General features: G+C 34.2%; 2 protein-coding genes across 10 annotated transcripts in view; one reads left to right on the top strand and one right to left on the bottom strand.

Annotated features, from left to right (window-relative positions):
- LOC126819420 (ras-related protein Rab-3) overlaps positions 1-4,079 on the top strand; it is a 62,354-nt gene extending 58,275 nt beyond the window's left edge. For all 9 annotated transcript variants that reach the window (XM_050547437.1, XM_050547438.1, XM_050547431.2 and 6 more), the window contains exon 5: positions 1,189-4,079. In XM_050547437.1, the coding sequence (XP_050403394.1) occupies positions 1,189-1,379 (191 nt within the window). In that variant the 3' untranslated portion in view covers positions 1,380-4,079. The remainder of the gene's footprint in view (positions 1-1,188) is intronic.
- A 951-nt stretch (positions 4,080-5,030) lies between these two features.
- LOC126819417 (uncharacterized) lies at positions 5,031-21,783 on the bottom strand. Its single transcript, XM_050547427.2, has 9 exons — positions 21,589-21,783; positions 17,341-18,693; positions 16,491-16,676; positions 12,223-12,477; positions 11,835-11,947; positions 11,579-11,646; positions 6,905-7,212; positions 6,573-6,669; positions 5,031-6,382 (listed from the first exon to the last, which is right to left on the bottom strand). The coding sequence occupies exons 2-9, from the start codon at positions 18,647-18,649 to the stop codon at positions 6,376-6,378; spliced, it is 2,343 nt and encodes a 780-aa protein (XP_050403384.1). The 5' UTR covers positions 18,650-18,693; positions 21,589-21,783; the 3' UTR covers positions 5,031-6,375.
- Positions 21,784-21,788: the final 5 nt, after the last annotated feature.

Raw genomic sequence — 21,788 nt, 5'->3', positions numbered from 1 at the left:
GACAAAGAATCCTATTAATTTTCAATGATTTCCGATAATTACTGCTAAAGTTATGGCCCTTGATCACTTTGTGACACTCTAAAGGCTAAAGTTATCATCCGATTGACTTCAGATTGATAGACAGAGTTGAGGATCTTGAGACGAACAAGTATATTGATTTTCAATGGATTTTTATGTCTTGAACAGCTAAATCCATGATAATGAAAGTTTTGTATACAAAACGTTAGCATGGGGCAGAACTTTATACAAATAAACAAATTCTAATGGTTTTCTGATAATTACTTCATGAGTTGTTGCTCTTAATCGGATTTTAGTGTATTGTAAATGTTTCATTACCGAAAAAAGTAAAAATATGCAACAACTCTTGTTGACTGCCCGGACGATTTTGCTGTTGTGGGCGTATGTTTCGTTGCCTGGCAACCTATCTTTAAAAATTACATTGAGAACTTTGTCCTGTATCACGCTCATAAGATTTCATGAATTTGAAAGTAAGCTAGGGCACAAAACATAGATATCAAATTAGAAAATGTTATTTATAAAGGTCCAAGAGTCATTTTAATTTAATAATTGTAGAAATATGATTATTGTAGGTTACATAAAACTGATATTTATTTAGAATATCTACTATATAGCCACAAAAATAATCAATAATCATCCAGATAGAAAATTCCTATTTAAACTTGATATGAATACTTGGTAATTAATATTTATAAATATACTGGTAGCCAATATCTGTTATGAATACATTAATTTTCTCATATACCGGTATATGAACATTTGTAGCCAATAAAATGTCATGCATATGTAAAATTTTATTTGTTTTTATGAATACATTAGATCAGTTTGTTTTAGATTGAGATTATGTGGTTTCTTTATTAATTTGCACATTTTGAAATTCAGTAACAATAACTTTATATTCAGTAATGTATGAATGAGGTTATAGTTTCATCGCCATATTGAACTCTGGTGGAAACATTTTAGATAGATTACATGAACATGTCAATGTAACCGTATATCATGCTGCAAGTAAATTTGCAGAGATTATTCAACTTACCAAAACAATATATAAATCAGGGGGATAAATTTGAAAACATATACAAAATTCAAAAATTCGTCCAGTGAATAACAAACTTATCATTGATTATGATTACCAATATTTAACAGCTTTGATCGTTTTTGTCGTTTCAGGTTTGGAATTCTTTGAGACGTCTGCCAAAGAAAACATAAATGTAAAAGCAGTATTTGAACGATTGGTGGATATTATCTGTGACAAAATGTCTGAAAGTCTTGATTCAGATCCAACGCTTGTTAGCAGCCAATCAAAGGGCACACGGCTAACAGAGAATGCCAACACTCAAAACAGTGGCTGTTCTTGCTGATCTTTCAGCTTGAGAAAATAAATAAAATATAAAAATATTTAAAAAATAATAAAAGTTACATCAAGATGTCAGGGGAAATTATCTAATGATAATTAGTCAAGATATCATTAAGACTGCTGAGAAAACCACAATCTTTATCCATATTTGATACAGAGTATTCTGCCCCTGACATATTATAGTATTTAATATAACAACCCTTGTAGGTCTAAATATATTTCTCTAGTTATTTATTAAATCTTGCGCATTATATGTAGACAAAGTTTAGATTGAAAACAAAATAAGGGAACAAATCATTACTGTACATGTTAATTTCATTATAAACTGGAAAAAGAAATGTACATAGCTCAGTCTTCTCTATTAGTCTCTCTATGTGCAATATGTTAAACAAAGTGTTGATAATGATATTCAATATAGCTGGCTTATTGTCTCTTTTAGTGAAGTTACCATCTTAAAAATTTTGTGACTGATAGAGCCCTATTATATTATACTGATCATTGGATCACTTGGAAATTGTGTGGACATGTTCAAACATAACTTTTATTTAAATTTGGTGTATGTGATGACTGGTGAGTGATAAAGTAGAATGCCAGTGATTTAAATAATTAATGAACGAATCAGTGTGCTCAACTCTTAGGTTATTCGTTGTAGAAATAAACAGCTGGTACATACATATAGTAGGGGACCAAAGTATGATTGTTTTGTTGGCTTCACCGCCTACAATATTGTAGTTTTAGTTCTTCTGTATGAATTAGATAACATTCCATTATAACAGTGCTGTATGTTAAGATAATATTTATTGAAATAGGGTGTGGCATCATAGTACACAACAGAGTTTAATTTTACTTTAACTTATTTGTATGATGAAATCGTGATTGAAATTTCGAGAAGAAAAAGTCAGATGTTTGACCTAAATTCTTAGAAGAGATAGTATTGACTCTGTTGTGTATATATGATATAGATGTTTAAACTAATTTAAAATAGATTGTGCAACATTAATAACCACAAAGCAAAACTACCTGTAAACATTGTATTTATTAATTATATATTTATTTACTTTATGTGAAATCCATTCCAAGACTTTGTACATTCTGTTACTCTCAGAGTCTCGTATACTACAAACATTTCTAGTATTATTGTTACTTTATGCTGTGGGTTTTTTTTTTTTTTTCATCTACACATATTACATGGAGGTAGGGGATATCTCAAATATTTCGTTTTACATTTTGATTTTTTTTCTCTTAAATATTTGAAAAATACAAACTAAATTCTGTATGATATATATTTGGAATAAGTTGTATTTATTTGGTATTATTATTACTAACTAAATGTTAATATGGTTAACATGCCAGTAGTCATAGAGTGTACAATTTGGATTAATCTCTATGATTATTGTTATTATGAACTTGTAAATTAAAGTGTCACAACTTGTTGAAATTGGGTTTGTTAGGGGAATTTTTTGTGGTTGGTTGGTTTTTGTGATAAAGTGAAATCAAAATCATTTCTAAATAGCATAACTATTTTTTAAACATAGCATCTGAAGTTGATGTTGGAATTGCTTCAGTCACGGTGTAAGATACACAATCTGAGATTAAATACACATGGTGTGTATATTGAAACATCTAGTCTTTTCATGAAAGTCATGTGAATAATGAGTGTTATGACAATATCTATGAAATGGACAATGTTTTATGGATGTCCTATTACATTGTATTTGATATACAGTCTATAATAAACCTAAATAAACCTATTGTTACTGTTAGTTTTATGATATATTATTATATATGGTTGGTTATAATCTATAGAATGTCAAATGTGATAAATGAATGTTAAATTGCTGTAATTAAGCACTAATTGTAGTTCTAGTTTCACTCAATGCATAATGTCATTTTTTTCTTTTCAAAAATATTTACCATAATATTGTAGTTTTAGCTACAGTCAATGAATTATTGTGTTATAGATTAATAGGCTATCAATTCTTGCAGTTTCTCTGGGACATCAGATGGGAAAAATCTTTTGGAAGATAATTTGTTCAAGCATTTTGCGAATATCAAGTTGGAATGTAAAATGCTTCTAAAATCATGAATTGATAATTACTATATGAGCTCAGTTGATTGTCAGTATATATATATACCAACATCCTTTCATTCTGTAGAGATGCATGTTTTCCAAAAATATATAATATGAAGACAATCATGTCCCTGATCATTTATTTGTTCATCCATGACTGGATATTCCTAATAGTGCAATATTTATTATAAGGATAAAACTCCCTCTCTTGAGTAAAACATCATTAGGGGATTATTTACACTATATAACAGAATTTTTGTGAAACATTGTGTGCTGTGATTACTTTATCCTCCTAATTTTTCTGAAAGAGAATTGATTTCTTCTGTATAATATTATAATGTAGTAGGTAGAAGAAAGTGGGGTCTATCCCTATTTGTAACTATTAACATTTCTCTATAATAATTACAAAATGTGGCCATCAGTTTATTGTATTTATGTATGTAGGAGAATCTCAAAGTGTTTATTTAGTAATTTTATTTCTCTCTCTATATATATATTATACTATTGCTCATGGTGTTTATCTGGGATATTGATAACATGTATCAAATCTTTCACCAGCATACTATAGTAGTTGAGTACATTATATACATGAACCTGTAGACAGTACAAGAAATAAACTTATCTTAGGTCATATATCTTAATACTTCTTTAACAATCATGTTGAGATTTAGGGCTTAAGCTGGTTCAGAAATGTCTATAGTGGTAGACACACTAGCCGAATCAATCAGCGACAAATTGTAGCCGAAGTCCTTCGGCCGAATGAGTGGACGCACTAGGTGAATTCTCCCCCGATTCACCAGTGGTTTGCATCACCTTTCACGTTACATGATTAAACATGGTTAAACATGGCAACGACCATGTCTTCAAACAATCAGTGGTGATTGGCTAATGAATTCTAAAGATTCGGTTGGCAAAGTATATTTAACATGTTTGACACTGGACACACTATGCTTATTTCGGCACAGATTGATTTGGCTAGTCTGTCCACCGCTTTAAGACTTGTTCGCCAGCATGGTAATGACAATATGTATGAAATGGACAATGTTTTATGGATGTCCTATAGCTGCTACAATGATTTTTCAGGTTTGGTGTTAAGCAATGAGGTCATGAAAGGACAAAAAATATCGATATTTATCATTCCATAAGCGTCTGTCCACAAGTTACGCCCCTTTTCCCAAAAACCATGTGTATATGACAGACGAAGTCTTTAATTGAGTGGTTTCAAATCTGGTGTGAAGCATTGGAGAGAGAGAAATGGAGTTTTAACATCCATTCAACAAAAACTAGGTCATTTTGGGAGTAAGATGTAAAATTTGCTTGTGCGCAGGGGAAAACTCATGAGGTTTTATAGGCAACGCTACTCCTTGTCACATAGAACTAGAAGCAGGGAATCGAAACCACGCCATGCATTATACCATTCGGGCACCTGACTCCCCCTGTGAAGCAATGTGGTCATTACATTAGCAGACAAACTCTCTTAATATTCAGGGTTTGGCAACATTCCGCTCACATAGCTGCCATATACATGTATATCTCTTGAATTTTAAAATGCGAATTCATGGCCAATTTCAGACAACTTATAAATGTGATTAAATCTTGTTTATTTCACAACCATGTGTTAAATTACACTGAATAGAAAAATATTGCAGTAAATAAAAAGATGAACATCAATGTTTAATGAAGAAAAAACTTAAAAGAGCACATAAATAAACATATGAAAATGGTATGTTCTTGAAGATCTTGTGATTTTATCACCAGTCTCAATTCCAAAATAAATAGATGATACACTAATTACTTGCACATTTATGTTTTTGTAAAGCATACAGCAGCCAAACTTAGCCTAAGCAGAGAATGCTCTAAATTGAACTTACATGTCACCAAGTTTGATCATCAAACTTCAAGGCATTTGCCTAATGAAGAACTACATCAAGTTTGAGTATTCTACTTTAATCAGATGCAAAGTTAAGGTGTCCCAAAGAGTGTAACAGACAGACAGGCGAATGGATTAAACCATTTGAATTTGTAATTAATTGAGATAAATTCACTCAACTTAGCCCATATAGCTCTACCCAAGAAAACAATTTGCCAATTACACAGTATATAGCATCACAGAGACCAAACGTTTGTCAGAAGCTTATAGTGCTCTAAACCTCTATACATTGTTATACAAACTTGTCAGTGTACTTATTATGGTCAGACTGGTTATCAATCAATGTGCATAATAAAATATAACAAAGAAAATGGTCCGTTACATTTCATACATAACTTTTAATTTACACATTTTATCTGTTAAGTTGGGAATATGTAATGATTAATCTAGAAAGCTAAGCTAGAGTTAATTGAACCATGATGTGAATTAAAATAGGCCAGATGTTCATGTATGTTAGATGTCCTCAAGTTTAGTTCATGTGACATAACAGGAGTACAAGACAATCTTGAAACATTCATGTATCAAATAATTGGTTAGGTATAAATAGGACCAAATTGGCTTCCTGCACATAGCACTTTTATGTGTTCATTTTATGCGATCTTTAAGCCAAAATAATTGCATAAGATATTTGCTTAATTATTGAACTATGTCAATATCATATGAACAAGTAAAAGCAACATTTAATATATAATAATTTTCACAGTTTACTAAATAATCATTAACCATTAAAATAGATATAAATATCACATTATGATGATAAAATTGGGTACGCCTACGTCACAAAACAATATATAGAATTAGATATAATACCAAAAGAATAAATACATGAAATACACACATATAATATATATATAAATGTAAAAAAAATATGCAAAAAATAATTTCATGATATCACAGACAGAAGATTGAAAGCTTATCAGATAGCAAACTGTAAATTACTTCTCCATTTCCTTGACCAGTTTTAGATTTTGATTCTCAGGTATATCTTTCTTTACTTCATCATTTCCTAAAGACAAAAAAACATTTGTATAACATTTCATTTGAATTTATCTACACATACATGAAATACATCCATGAATTAATTGGCTATGGTAATTACACCCATTTTCTAAGTAAATTGAATAAGTTAACATTCTGATATATTTTGATTGTTGGCATATATTAGACAGTAAACCGTAAAGACACAAATTGTTTACTTCTTCATTTTAGTTCCCATTCCTTTTCTATGACTGGTTATAGATTTTGGTTCTATTTGTTCTGATTTTAGAATATCTGTCTTTTCTTCATCAATTCCTGAAAACAAAAAGCTTCTTAAAATATTTCAGGTGAATATATCTACCGGTAGAAATTGTTTTTGCACATGTGAACATAAACTGTTTAATTGACTATGGTACTTGCAGCCATTTTCTACTGCTCATAAATGAATTGAATATGTTTACTTGGGATATTTTTGAGTATTGGCACACAATATGAACATTAAGTAAACTGTAATGATAGACGGACCAGATGTAATATGCCATTTACATACCAGAAGATACATTTTCTGTAGTTGTGTCCCCTACATCTGCACCATGAATACTTAAAGTGGAGACTTCAAAATTATTAATGTTGTTATCTTCAGTTGTCTCATCAACCAATGATATTAGTTCAGCCATTTTAGGTTCATCAGATAAACAAATAAGATCAGGTTGATAAGGGTGTTGTTGTGGGATATCATCAGAAGATTCGCCTATCTCCATATCAGTTAAAATCAATGTCTGTTTATCGGTTTGATTTTCATCACTTTCAAAAGCTGGGTTAAATTTTCCTGATCTAAGAGATACAACACTGTTAGATCTGAATGAAAGATATATTTAAAACATCAGAAATGGTTTGACAACCATGATAAACAAGGACAGGGCTTACCAGACTTACTAATATGCCCACCAACAACCAGGCTAAACAAATTCACAGCATGTGTCATGAAATGAAATGGGGTTTAATGCAGTGATGGGATTTCGCCCGTATATTCTGGATATGTCCGACGCTATTTTCCAAATGTCCTAAATTGTCCGACCAGGAATATGCCCAATTGGACATCAAGACATGGTGAATAATATTCAAAATTTCAAAATGAATATAGTCTACTGTGTGTATAACTACCACTCAACCCGATTATCGTTAATAATAGGCTGGATTGATTAGGTAATTAAGTGATCAACGTATTTATCATGTTATACCGTCTATACACCTACCATGATTAACTACTTAATCTGCTTTGATTGGCTAACTTAATCTTTTGTCGGACAATTCATCAATACAATCCTGAACAGAAGTCATTGCTTCTCCTTTGTCGGACTATGTATCAATCCAATAAGAGTGATTATAAACTTAATCTACGTGATTAACCTGTGATTTCTCCATTGTCGGACGTTTCAATTTCCTTGATGTCGGCCGACAACACGTAGGAATTGATCATATATGTCACATATCCTAATAGTATATAACACCCCAAATCAATATACATTGTGTCCGATAACTTGACTGTGATATTTCTTTGGTGGAAGCCGAAGTTAAATAAAGCTATTTCATACACACGCATGGCGGTTATAGTACAATAACTGAAATGAAAGTAGAAATCTCGCGAGACACGTGAATTTAAGAGATGTAAACGTGCCGAATCTAATACGTCTGATGTCAGAGGAAAGATTCTATTTTGATGGCATATTCTCGGATTTATGACCATATTTTTGAATGAGGTTTATGTTTTTAAATAAATAAACATGCTAAAAAATGTTGACGAATATTTCGATTGGAATAATGTAAGTAGTTAATTGTTTTAGACGATAGCGCACGCTAGAGTCGAAAGCAATTATTTAGCAATTGGTGTGACTCACTCGTTGTGGTAGAGCGACGTTTACTGCCAAATAAATTTTGGGATGTCATTTTTTTACCTTTCGTATATAATTTGAAGCGGAGTATAAGACGAATGCCAGACTTCTGCTGAAAAATTGATCGACTTATGACCCGAAAAATACAGTAATTTTGGAGAAATTTGAAACCAGTACGGATCAGCAGTAGTCGGCACAATCTTTCATTCTATGGTATTACGATGTCACGTAAGTTTGTAGGAATATTCTTGACATAAATTTGAATACCGTACGCGAATTATACATGAAAATAACGAGGTTCACCTATTTTTTATTACGTATGAATTTGAATGTTTTGATTTTGATTCTTAATTGTGGTTTGAAAACGCCTGCTTAAATAACGATAAGAGTTATGCCCCTTTATTTTGGGGAAAAAATGTCTGACAAGAAAATCCAATCACTGGTTTAATATCCTATGATGGGATATGGTTAATCCTTGAATGAATGGGCCAGAAAGTTTTCACAAAAATCCTTTGGACAATTGTTATCTGGTCTGATGTAAGTTTTGATAAACTGGGCAATTTGTGATAAATTTTTTAAAAGTTTCAGAGGGTTCTTAAACTTTGCCTACCAAATGAACAGTATAAAAAGTGTTACTTAAAGGACAATATTGGTGTCAGTCATTATCACATATGTGATAGAATTGGTTAAACACGTTCCAAATATAATTTTAACACAGAGATCATTGCTACAATAGATGCGTAATGCAGGTTTCATCAATTGGAAGTGACGAACGCAAAAGGAAAACACAAGTTATCCCTCTATATAACTGACTGAAGTGACGGTTGGTAACAGAAACAAGGGCAAATTTCTGCTCACTAATAATTCCTTCGAAGACCAAAAGTTGTGTGAAACTGTGAGAGGATATCTGACAATTCATAAAAAGAATTGACTGTCACTAGATAAGAGAACATGAAAGAAAAATAGAAAAAGTCTGTGCATACCATGTTTTTATTAAGTATAGAATGAATAAAAACAAGGGAATGTAGGACTATTTCTATTTTTCTCGTGTTCTCTTATCTAATGACATTCAATTACTGTTTTGATAACGATAAGAGAATACTTGTCGAAATGTCGTGCTTTTAGAATAAAACCAGTGATTGTTTCCCATTAAAATTGTGTTCTGCTATTGTTTTATGTTACTGATAGATCTACATGGCTATAATCTAGGTATTGTCATGCCGCGTGTAGTGGGCGGGGCAATGGACGCCATCGTTGTCAGTTGTTTGGATAGTATAAAGTAAACTAGAATTATTGTTTCTCTTTTACCGGTAGTCAGGATTTAAGTCATGAGTAGCTGATCATGATAAATTATTTCTACAGTTATTATTTCATTTGTTTATCATCAATACCTATTCATTTATCACGGCTAATTGCTTGTGAATGTGACAGGATGTAATAGACAGCGATGTTTGTTGTGGGCGGGACTTTAACGACAATTTGACTACCATACGAGCGCCAGAATTACCATTGAAAGTTATGAAACAATGCAATTGAAAGTTATAATTAATATAAAGTCTTATGCAATTAAAAAAATGTTTGTAGAGTTTTTTTTATTGAACAAAGAAATATATATATAAAGCTTGATACGGCTAAATATCAGCAATTATTATAACTGTAAACAATAGAGTTTGGCCCAGTTACTGGAGATCGCAGGTGTATTTGAGTCAGGGTGTGCCTAAACCATGCACTTTTATTTTTTCCTGAAACACCTCTGCCAAACTCGCCTTGCGCCTTCCTTATCTATGCATGCGCCTAATACACCGAAAAATACGGTATGTCACCAAATACATGGCATCCATATTTTAATTCTTATTTTAAAATAACCAGCGGCTGCCAGGCAGGATACGCCCACATTTACGAGAGATGGATAGAAAACAAGCTAAAACGAAAGTGATTTTTTCCTACAATCAAGGGCCATAATTCAGGAAATTACAATTCGATATGTGCAAATATCGACAGGAACCAAGATCTTTGAGTTATAAACTTACATTTCAAGTTTCAACAAAATCGGATAAAAATTGTAACCTTTATAGGGTCCACAACCTTGATATACCAAATTTTTACGCTATTTGAGAACGAAGGGCGGACATTTTATCTGTCATTTTTATGCCTATTTTCACGAAATTCGAATTCAGTCGTCCTTAGGGTGTAACGGTGATATAATAATATGATTTTTTAAATCGGATAAAAATTATGACCTCTATAGGGTCCACAAGCTAAAAACGTGATTTTTCGTACAATCAGGGGCCATAATTCATGAAGTTACGGTCCGATATGCACGAATATCAAAAGGAACCCGAGATCTTTGGGTTATACACTTACATTTCAATTTGTGTTTTTAACTTACATTTCAAGTTTCAACAAAATCGGATAAAAATTGTGACCTCTATAGGGTCCACAACCTTGATTGATATACCATATTTTTACGCTATTTGAGAATGAACGGCGGCCATTTTGTCTGTCAGTTTTGGGCCGATTTTCATGAAATTCGAACTCAACCGTCCTTAGGGTTTAACGGTGATATAATAATATGTTTTTTTAAATCGGATAAAAATTATGACTTCTATAGGGTCCACAAGCCAAAACGTTTTTGTGTAGAATCAGGGGCCATAATTCAGGAAGTTACGGTCCGATATGCGCGAATATCGAAAGGAACCAAGATCTTTGGGTTATAAACTTACATTTCAAGTTTCAACAAAATCGGATAAAAATTGTGACCTCTATAGGGTCCACAACCTTGATATACCATATTTTTACGCTATTTGAGAACGAACGGCGACCATTTTGTCTGTCAGTTTTGGGCCGATTTTCACGAAATTCGAACTCAACTGTCCTTAGGGTTTAACGGTGATAAAAATTATGACCTCTATAGGGTCCACAAGCCAAAAAACGCGTTTTTGCGTACAATCAGGGGCCATAATTCAGGAAGTTAAGGTCCGATATGCGCGAATATCGAAAGGAACCGAGATCTTTGGGTTATAAACTTACATTTCAAGTTTCAACAAATCCGGATAAAAATTGTGACCTCTACAGTGTTCACAAGCCAAAAACGTGATTTTTCGTACAATCAGGGGCCATAATCCATGAAGTTATGGTTCGATAGATGCCAATATCGAAAGGAACCGAGATCTTATGGTGATAAACCTATATTTCAAGTTTCTTTGAAATCGGATAAAAATTGTGACCTGTAGACTGTTCACAAACAATTGTGGATGGACGGACGGACAGGCGGACAGGGGCGACGACAATATACGTCCAGATGAAAATGTGGGCGTATAAGAATAACTTACAATGATCTCAAGTCAGTGTGTGCAGAACTTGGTCGTAATAGAGTGGAAATACTTTCAGTTTCTTCATCCTGTTAAAATAGAATTATAAAAGATATACAAGTATCTCCAGTTTCAAAGTCATCAAACCTAATTCTTATGGGAATCTGAAGACTATAGAATCAAATACTGGAATACTAGTATCAATGGTATAAAAAAATTTAGTTTGCTAAAAAAAAAAGGTTTTTCTTTATTTTAAATGAAATAAAACAATACACACCTCATCTAATTCCATGAGCTCTAATGGTAAATATAGACTGGATGATTCAAACATTTCTTCTGCATCTGGTCCAAGCAGACGCTCTGGATACAAATCTTCACAATATTCACCATCTATAATGACAAATTTTAGTTTTAAAATAGTGTCAAAATATGAAACATTCCAAGAAGTAAATAATTCAAAATACAATAAATCATACAATGTGTATTACATATCCTATATAATACAATAATCATTCAAATACCAAATGAATATCATCTAAATGTAGTATTAAAAATACAGTTCCAATCGAAGTGGCTAGAAAATCAAACTTTCACTTTCAACCACATGTGTTTTCCTATTGGTGAATTTACAAGGTTTGAATATATCAATAATGATCACAACTCACCCTTGTCATTCTTTTTTTTCAGTAAAGATTTAGGCCATATTTTCTGTATTTCAGGATACACCATTTTATGTCTGGCCATTTTCTCTTTTCTACCATACAAAAACATGCCAATTATATTCATTTTCAGCAGAAGTCTTTTCTTCAATGGCGATACCAATATATAATCATAATCTCTCTGTGCTAGACGTCTTGAAAACATTGGCATCAACTTGAGAAATTCTGCAGCATTATTTCTGATCGATTCCTTTACATTGTCTGGAAACGTCAACATAAAAAATAATGACAATGTGTCAGAAGAATTTACGTAAGAGTCTGGTCATAATAATTAATCTTCCATTACTAACAATAGATTTTCTTTCAGGTTGAAAGACAGTTATGTTTCAGTAAGGATAATAGCAAGATTTTATTCAAATTTTAAGAAAGATAGGTTGCCAAGCAGCTCATTCATCCGAGAAGTTGACAAGGGTTGTCACATATTTATTCGTTTGTAGGTAATGAGAGCATTTACAAGACACCCATATCAATATTAAACAGATTGGATAATAACCTTTCTTATTTGAGCATTCAAAAGGTTCTACACATTATACAAGGACTATAACTCTAGAAGGAATTGTCGGAAATTGTTGAATTTAAAAAGGCTTCTTCGTCTCACAAAGGTAAACGATGTACATGAATTTCAATAGACTTCTTTATTTTACTAATGTAAATAAAGGTCAGATGTCAACTTCTGTCGCTAGAGTGTTCACAGGGTTCTGTAAAGTGAAACGTGGGCCATACATCTAGAACAAGCTGAACAAAAAGCGATTTTTCGTAACATCAAGGGCCATAATTCAGGAAGGTACGATCAGATATGTGTGAATATCGACAGGAACCAAGATCAAATTTCAAATTTCAACAAAAACAGATAACCAGCGGCTGGCGGCTGCTAGGCAGGATACGCCCACATTTTTCAAGAGATAGATAGAGAACAAGCTAAACAAAAAGCGATTTTTCGTAACATCGCGGGCCCTAATTCAGGAATGTTCGATCAGATATTGAAAGCAACCAAGATATTTGGGTTATAAACATGCATTTCATCAAAATCAGATCAAAATTGTGACCTCTAGAGGGTCCACAACCTTGATATACCAGATCTTTACACTATTTGCGTACTGGGGGTGGGGTGGCCATTTTGTCTGGCAGTTTTGGTCCGATTTTCATGAAATTCGAACTCAACCAACAATACGGTGTAACGGTGACATATTCGAACATTCTTTAAATTTTAAATCAGATAATAATTGTGACCTCTTGAGGGACCACAAGCTAGAAACACGATTTTTCGTACAATCAGGGGCCATAACTCTGGAAGTTGCGATCCGATCTTTGGGTTATAAACATGCATTTCATCCAAATCAGGTGTAAAATTGTGACCTCTAGAGAGTTCACAACCTTGATATACCATATTTTTACACTATTAGAGTAGGTGGGGCGGCCATTTTGTCCGGAAGTTTTGGTCCAATTTTCACGAAATTCGAACTCAACCATCATTAGGGTGTAACAGTGATATATTCAAACGTTTTTTTTAAATTGGATAAAAATTGTTAACTCTAGAGGGACCACAAGCTTAAACGCAATTTTTCATATCAAGGACCATAATTCAGGAAGTTACGATCCAATATGCGCGAATATCAAAAGGAACCAAGATCCTTGTGATATAAGCATAAATTTACACCATTTGCGTTATATAAGGGGTGGACATTTTGTCCGTCAGTTTTGGTCTGATTTTCACGAAATTCGAACTCAACCATCATTATGGTGTAACGGTGATATATTCACATGGTTTTTTAAATCGGATAATAATTGTGACCTCTAGAGCGACCACAAGCTAAAAACGCGATTTTTCATACAGTCAAGGGCCATAATTCAGTAAGGTACGATCCGATATGTGCAAATATCGAAAGGAACCAAGATCTTTGAGTTATAAACATGTATTTCAAGTTCCATCAAAATCGGATCAAAATTGTCAGCTCTAGAGGGTCCACAACCTTGATATACCATATTTTTACACTGTTTGTGTTCGACAGGCGGCCATTTTCTCCGGCAGTTTTGGTCCGATTTTTACGAAATTCAAACTCAACCACAATCAGGGGGCATAATCCATGAAGTTACGGTCCGATACATGCCAATATCGAAAGGAACCGAGATCTTAGGGAGATAAACCTATATTTCAAGTTTCGTCAAAATTGGATAAAAATTGTGACCTGTAGAGTGTCCACAAACGGCATAATACATGATAATGTGGATAACGTAAATAGAATATGTTGAAAATTTCAGTCAAATTGCTCCACTCTGACCCGAGATATTAGCTTTTGAATTTAAGCCTAGCCTCGATCATCATTACTAAAGTACATAACAAGTTTGTTTGGGGGGGGGGGTATTTGGACAAAATGTGACCGACTGATGCACATGCCCCTAGTACGAGTGACGCAGTCAAGAGTCGAGCACCACAGGTGCGAGTTTCCTAGGGGCCATGTGCAGTAGCGGATCTAGAAGCTGGGAATAGGGGGTGGGGGTGGGGGTGGTGGAGTTTCCAAATCTAGGATGCCATCCACAATCCCACCTCACAATGAATGTCAACAAAATACTGGCTATACCGGTAATTATATAGTTGTCCGCCAATCGTTGTCTAGCCGGTTAGCAGTTTTATTTAAGTTGACATACAATTCATGTCATATATGATGATTGTGGCTATAACACTGAGCAACCTGAGAAAATTTTGAAAAATTGAATCAATATCCTGGCATTTGAGGTCATTGCTGGGAGAAATTCTTGTGGACTAGAGGACCAGAAATGTGAGTAAATGGGACAGAATCTCAAGATCTGTCCCTGTCAATTCCGTCTGTTTTGCAAGAGTCTGACGCCCCACGTCCCACACACCAGTGGTACTACTAACTGGGCAGTTCACTTTAACTGTGAATATGCTAGTTCTGAGACAGTATAAGACAACAGAGGATTGGAAGAATGATGTTATAATGGAATTATAATCAGAAAACACTTACAACATGAGTAAAAAACGTTTCAATTTCTCCTGGGATTGAATATGCAACGAGTAAAAATTCTTAAGTGAAATAGATCGCCTTAAAATTTCATAATTTAAAGATTTTTTACGTATTTCTGAAACAAACTATACTTCCGATAACTTCTTACCAACTGTTCGACTAATATTATTTGTATGACAATCAAGAATATATTTTGAAATATCAAAATCTTCATAACAAGCTCTCTCAATTTTTTAGAACAACATATCCATAACAGGGATTTTTTTTTCAAACATGACAAGCTGACTAGGTTATCTTATACTATACCGTTGCAATTTAGGTGCAAGCATTCACACAAAATTTTTCCCTTCTATTTTGGCATTGTTTGTTTACCTAAATTGCAACGGTATAGTATAAGATAACCTAGTCAGCTTGTCATGTTTGAGGTAAACTTTACCTCATTAATTTATTTACTCTGAGACTGACTGCAGTGAGCACTTTTTGAGACCGACTATTTTTTTCCCATCGGTGGAAAACATTTTTTAAAACAACATACTCACAACAGAATAAGAGTGAAAAACATTTTTTCAAACGTGACAAGCAGACTTGGTTATTTTATACTATAGTTTTGTGTGACGTATGCAATTTAGGCTCACAGATTCACGCAAATACATAGTATAGTATTTGGGATCTATTCTGGCATTGTTTGTTTACCTCATTAATTCATTAAGTCGCCGATGCATAATTTTGAGACCGACTGCAGTGGCTGCACTTATTTTTCTCCTTGGGGGAAATTTTGTTCTTAGACCAACATACTCACAACAGAATAAGAGTGAAACACAACATTTTTTCAAACATGATAAGTTGACAAGGTTATTTTATACTAAAGTTTTGCATGCTCTTATTTTTCTACCGACTGTACTGATTTTGCAACCCCACATTTACGCCCCTGACAATGTACATAAAGAACAGGGATTAATGTCTTCAAATCTTTTTTTAATGTATGTCATGGGTTCTTTTACATGCAAGCCAATGGGTATTCAGGTGGACCACGAAGTTTCATCCCATCTGAACTAAACACTTTTCCTTGCCAGGCTCACGACCATCCTGCACCACTGACATGGGAAAAATAGGCTGGAAAATTCTGAGGAACTTCCTCGGGCCACACCGAGCCCAAGACCTCTTGATAAGTAACCCAGTGTCATAAATGATAAAATACTAATGGAGTATCAACATGTATAATATACTCACCAGAAAATAAAGATTTAGGTTCCAGCTGATGATGAGCATCAATCATCTCATCTAACAAATCCCATAATGTATCATGAAAGCCATCTTGTAATTTCTCAGCTTCTCGAAGATAAGCATTTATTATCTGTATTTGTTGGGTAAGTTCATGTATTGGAGTAAACAATGCAGCCATTGTTCTGCATTTTTCTGAAAAATCAACATCACAATACATTCATTTGGATAACTGCAAAGTATGCTTGGTGGTCTGTCCCCCTAGTGTAAAATAAGTAAAAGTACATGTATGGTAGATTTCCAGACAAGAAGACTTAGATACATAAAATAACATCAGATCTTTGTTTTTAAACAAGGCTATAGTACCAAGGGGGCTCAATGTACTTCCCCAACCCTTTACCTCTCTGTATCCAAAAATAACTTATATATTAATCTATCATCAGAAGTAGACCTGGTTGAAGCTATAAACAAAACATCAATTTAACATTTCGTTTTTTAAAAATGAACTGTATATAAAAACATCATCAACTATCATATATCTGAAATAATTACAGGAGATGTATGAATGAATCATTCATAGAAACCCTTTTCCCAGTCCTGTAAAACTGTGGTACATCTTTGCAGAAATACAAACTATATTTTCTAAATGTTTTTGATGACTGGTGGTAAGAGATTGTCATGTTTACCATGTCACTTATACAACTAAACAGTAGAAGTTTTTAAATGAATGACACAAAACCCTAGCGATCATTTCTAATGGCTCGATATTTTAAGCTGAAATTTACAAACAAGCAAATTGGAACATTTCTTCACATTATGGCATCTAATTTGTAAACTGTGGTATTGCCCCTTTACTCACCTAACACTGCTCTTCCTTGTAAAACTGCATACATGAATTTCTTTGTTTCTTTGCTTATTTGACAGTTGTTTCTGGAGGCCATTGATGGCCACAAAGGATCATAGCCATATTTCTGATAACAACAAATCTGATAGACTGTCAGGTGAATTATAAAAACCAAACAGGAAAAAACCATAAGTGAGTTTACGAAAGTCAAGACATAACTATCATATGGTTGTACAAGCCAAGGTGAGGCTACTTGAGATGGTTTGTATGAAGCAATGCTGGAACCAAATACAGCGTCTCCTATTAAACACAAATAGCCAAAACCCAACAGAACATTAAAACTTGTAAGCCTGAAAGGTCGAAGTATCAAAATCAGCAGCCAAAATACAAATAAAACAGATGCGGTGGCTATAGCTTGAGCAAAGATATGTGAAAAAGCTGCTGTGTAAACAACAAGTAAAGTCAATTTAAAAATTTGCATGATGGGCCGATACCAAATTGCACGTAGATTGAAGGAGGAAAATAAATGGAATCCTTTCACAACCCAAACAACGTCTAATCCTGACATGTATTCCATTTCTTTCAACTGCAGGTAACTCTCATGGTGATCGACTGTTGATGCTAAAACCTCTCTACGAATTCTGTAAATCATCCAAGCAGGAAATACCAGAAAGAGTGCCACCATGATGAAGACCGCCAGTACGATATACAGCCAGTGTAAACCTTCAAAACATTTCATTTCATTCAAAACGTCTACCTCTCCAATTGTATTACAGTGAAACAAACGAAATATAACAACACCAATAGGTAGGGTTAGTACCTGACAGGCAATTGTCAAAGCCCTTGACATTCTTGCTACATGTACAAACAGAAACGGTCTTTTTCTGTATCTTAACACAGCATAGATAATCAGCAAAATAGCTGCTATAAGGAATAGTAACAAACCCATTGCAAGTAATACATAGTTATAACTAAAGGGCACATCTGAACTTGGTGGATTATAATTTTGAATTCCTTTAAAGGCACCACTATTCACTTTAACAAATTCCCAGAAATCCAGATTAACAAAAAATATAAAGTTTGTGGATTGAAGCCATGAGAATGGATATGTCCATTTTAACGACATTGATTGTATTAAAGCCCATATTTGGAAAAATTCAAGTATAACAATTATACTGTCATTTATAATCAAGGATGTTCTTCGTTTTCTTTTCTTTCTTGACACAGCATTAGCTAGTTCTTGTTCCGGTTTTATAGAATCCTCTTCAATTTCATCATGACTTCTAAACATTAGAGGTGATGCCTCTGCCTTTTTTGATGCCATTGCTAGTCAAGATTTTAATCATGTAGACTACTCATTAATAATATCTGAAATTTGGAAACAGATACAATGATTATAATACATGTAAAAAAAACAGTATAATTAAGATACTAAGCAGCAAAAGAAACGTCGGGTTGGTATGTTACTCTGAATAGACGCAGTGCATAAAACTTGCCAAATGTTTTTATTGTATACATGAATATGTGACCACATCTCCCACTTTACCTGAGCAATAAGGCTCCTTCCAAAACACAGGATTGAACCCAGGATATGTTCTCAAAAACGCAACCTGACTTCTGAGATGGTAATGTGTTCTCCATGATTTTCATATAACTCATGCTGCATGAGCTGTTCACCGGGACCAGCCCTATAAAATGCACCCCCATAAATGGTTGAATCATTCACACTAGAAGGTCAGCAGCATACCACGACTCACGACAGCTCAGAGGAACCAGGCGCTTGAAAGACTCGACGCTGGCCACACTGCCCAAGCTGTTGCCAATCACTTCCAGGTCAATATTCGGACCATCTACAGGCTTCAGCAACGCTTTCGGGCCACCAACACTACGGATGATCACCCTCGAACTGGTAGACCAAGGGTTACCACAAGGCAACAAGACCGCCATGTTGTGCGACAGCACGTGCAGAATCCCTTCACACAGGCATCTGAGACAGCACGTCAGACAGAGGGAACACACGGAAGACCCATCAGTACCGATACGGTGCGCCAACGTCTCACCAGAGAGAACATCCATTGCCGTAGACTTTACCGTGGACCAATCCTCGATGTGAACGTCTACAGTTTGCCCAACAACACCAGAACTGGCGACACGGGCGATGGAGAACTGTTCTGTTCACAGATGAGAGTCGGTATTGCGTATCAACTGCAGATGGCAGGACCAGAATATGGCGTTGACGTGGTCAGCGCTATTCTGACCAAAATCTTGGTCCAGGGAGAGGAGGCGGCATCACAGCAGTGCACTTCATCAATCAAGCTCTCAGACCCCACGTCATACCACATTTCGCACGTCATCGAAACAATGTTTTCCAGCATGACAACACCTGTGCCCACACCGCCAGAGTTACTCAGGACTTTCTACAGCAGAAACTGAAAGGTGTCAATATTATGCACTGGCCATTGTTAAGAATGGGAATTTTGGGAGGCGTATAATAAATAGGCCTACTTAATTGTTGATAATTAACTGGTTAGAGCTCTAACAAAGTGATGCATTCTGAGCGATAAAATTTGTATCGCAGTAGACACATAAACAATATTTTTATGTCACTGTAGCAGTGATCGCAATTACCAAGTAGTTTCAATTATAAAAATAATTTAGATTCCCCTTGGTCATTACCAAGCCCAAAGATAATACTTATGAAACCTCAGCGGATAGGATTATTTATAATATTTCTGCCACACCCAACTACAATTAAGCATATAATCCTACCTGACACGGGTACAAATCCCCTCTTTTTAAATCAAAGCGACAGTAGATTGCTAGGTTTTTCCGACATTTTAAATTTACGTCTGTAACACATAAAGGCAAGGCCTCGTGTGCAATAGCCAATCAAAGTACTAATCTGATCAGAGTTGCGCAGTAGTAATACGCCGTAGGCTTGCCCCGTAATAATGATCGTCGGAATCAATTTTGATAAAAACAATGCTTGATTTACTTTATTGTCAATATTTGCTGATAAATGAATGTTGTTTCAGTAGATTGGACTGCGTATGTGTAATAAGTACTAATAGTATAAAATTACGGAGTGGATATTTAACCGTATACGGCAAAGTATCTACTTCCGCTATTTTACCATACATCGTTTCTGATTCAAAATGGCGGAAAGTACAGATATATACCACCATATTGGTAACTCGTCTTTCAAGTTTGGCGCAGAAGCACGATTTTACGGAAAAAACATAAACCTAAACCTAGTACCTAATTAAAAACCAAAATCCGCAGAAATGCGCCCTTGACCAAAATAGAATAATATTCTAAATGCTTTTCTACAATTTACATTTTTTATCTTATTTTCTTTAAAAAAATAATTCTCCAGTTTCTACCAAAGAAATTCAAGTATGGCTATTTCGTTCCTTTATAAGAAACGGAAAAAGGAGCAACATTAGACAAAAAACAAATAGAACTGTTGGGTTAGGGTTAGGTTTTGGGTTTGGGTTAATGTCAGACGGCATTGCCAATGCGAAAACTGCTATGGCCAAGTATCAGAGAACTGCGCATGTTAAACGGAAGCGTATGGCAAAATAGTAAAAAAAGTAAAGTGCCGTATACGGTTAAATATCCACTGCCATAAAATTAACTTATTTTTAAGATGGTTCATGCATTAATAAAGAAATTGAGTTTGCCACTTGGAACTAAAGGCATCCGATCGTAGCTAAAAACAAGCACATCAGTATATTATTATTATTATTATTGTTCGATTTATATAGCGCTTCATTACACGTGAAGTGTTTCTAAGCACATATCTAAAACATATACTTCAAACACACAGAAACAATCAAAATCAGGAGAATATAATTAAACACAATTAAACACAGCTGCCTGTTAGGCGCTATTATTCAAAGGTTTATATCCAACAAATCAACCGGCTAATCTCTATATTGAACTCAGTCGAGGTATTACCTGATGAATATATATATATATATATATATATATACATGTATATGATCTCAGCGTTTTTAGTTAAGTTCTCGTAGCTAAGAAGAGGGCCCCGACTGAAAATTGAAATAGCCTACACAGAGCGTCACAGCAATAATAATTATCATGGAATTCATTCCCTGGTCTTTAAAATACCTTTACAGTAAAGTATAATGTGGGTAATATTGGTTATATCAATTAAAATTAAACAAAATGGACATTTAAAACTGAATATTGCCTATCATGTATCAATAGGCCTATATATCATTTGTTTACAAAAACACGCACCTGGTTGTCGCCATATTGTTTATTAATGACGTCTGTAAATATTTCCATGACTATGTAATCTCGATTATCGCGACATAATTTTCGTTTAGGATTGATTCAAACATCAAAAAATGTAACGACTAATCACTAAAAAAAACAAAGGCGATAAAATATCATGAACGATAGACGTATCAATTTCAAGCCAATCAACTTAGATTCGG

This window comes from Patella vulgata, chromosome 4, assembly GCF_932274485.2.
Source record: "Patella vulgata chromosome 4, xgPatVulg1.2, whole genome shotgun sequence".
In the NCBI taxonomy this organism is placed as follows: Eukaryota; Metazoa; Mollusca; class Gastropoda; family Patellidae; genus Patella; species Patella vulgata.
The sequence above is the reverse complement of the archived record's forward strand: the minus strand, read 5'-3'. Positions and strand labels throughout refer to the sequence as shown.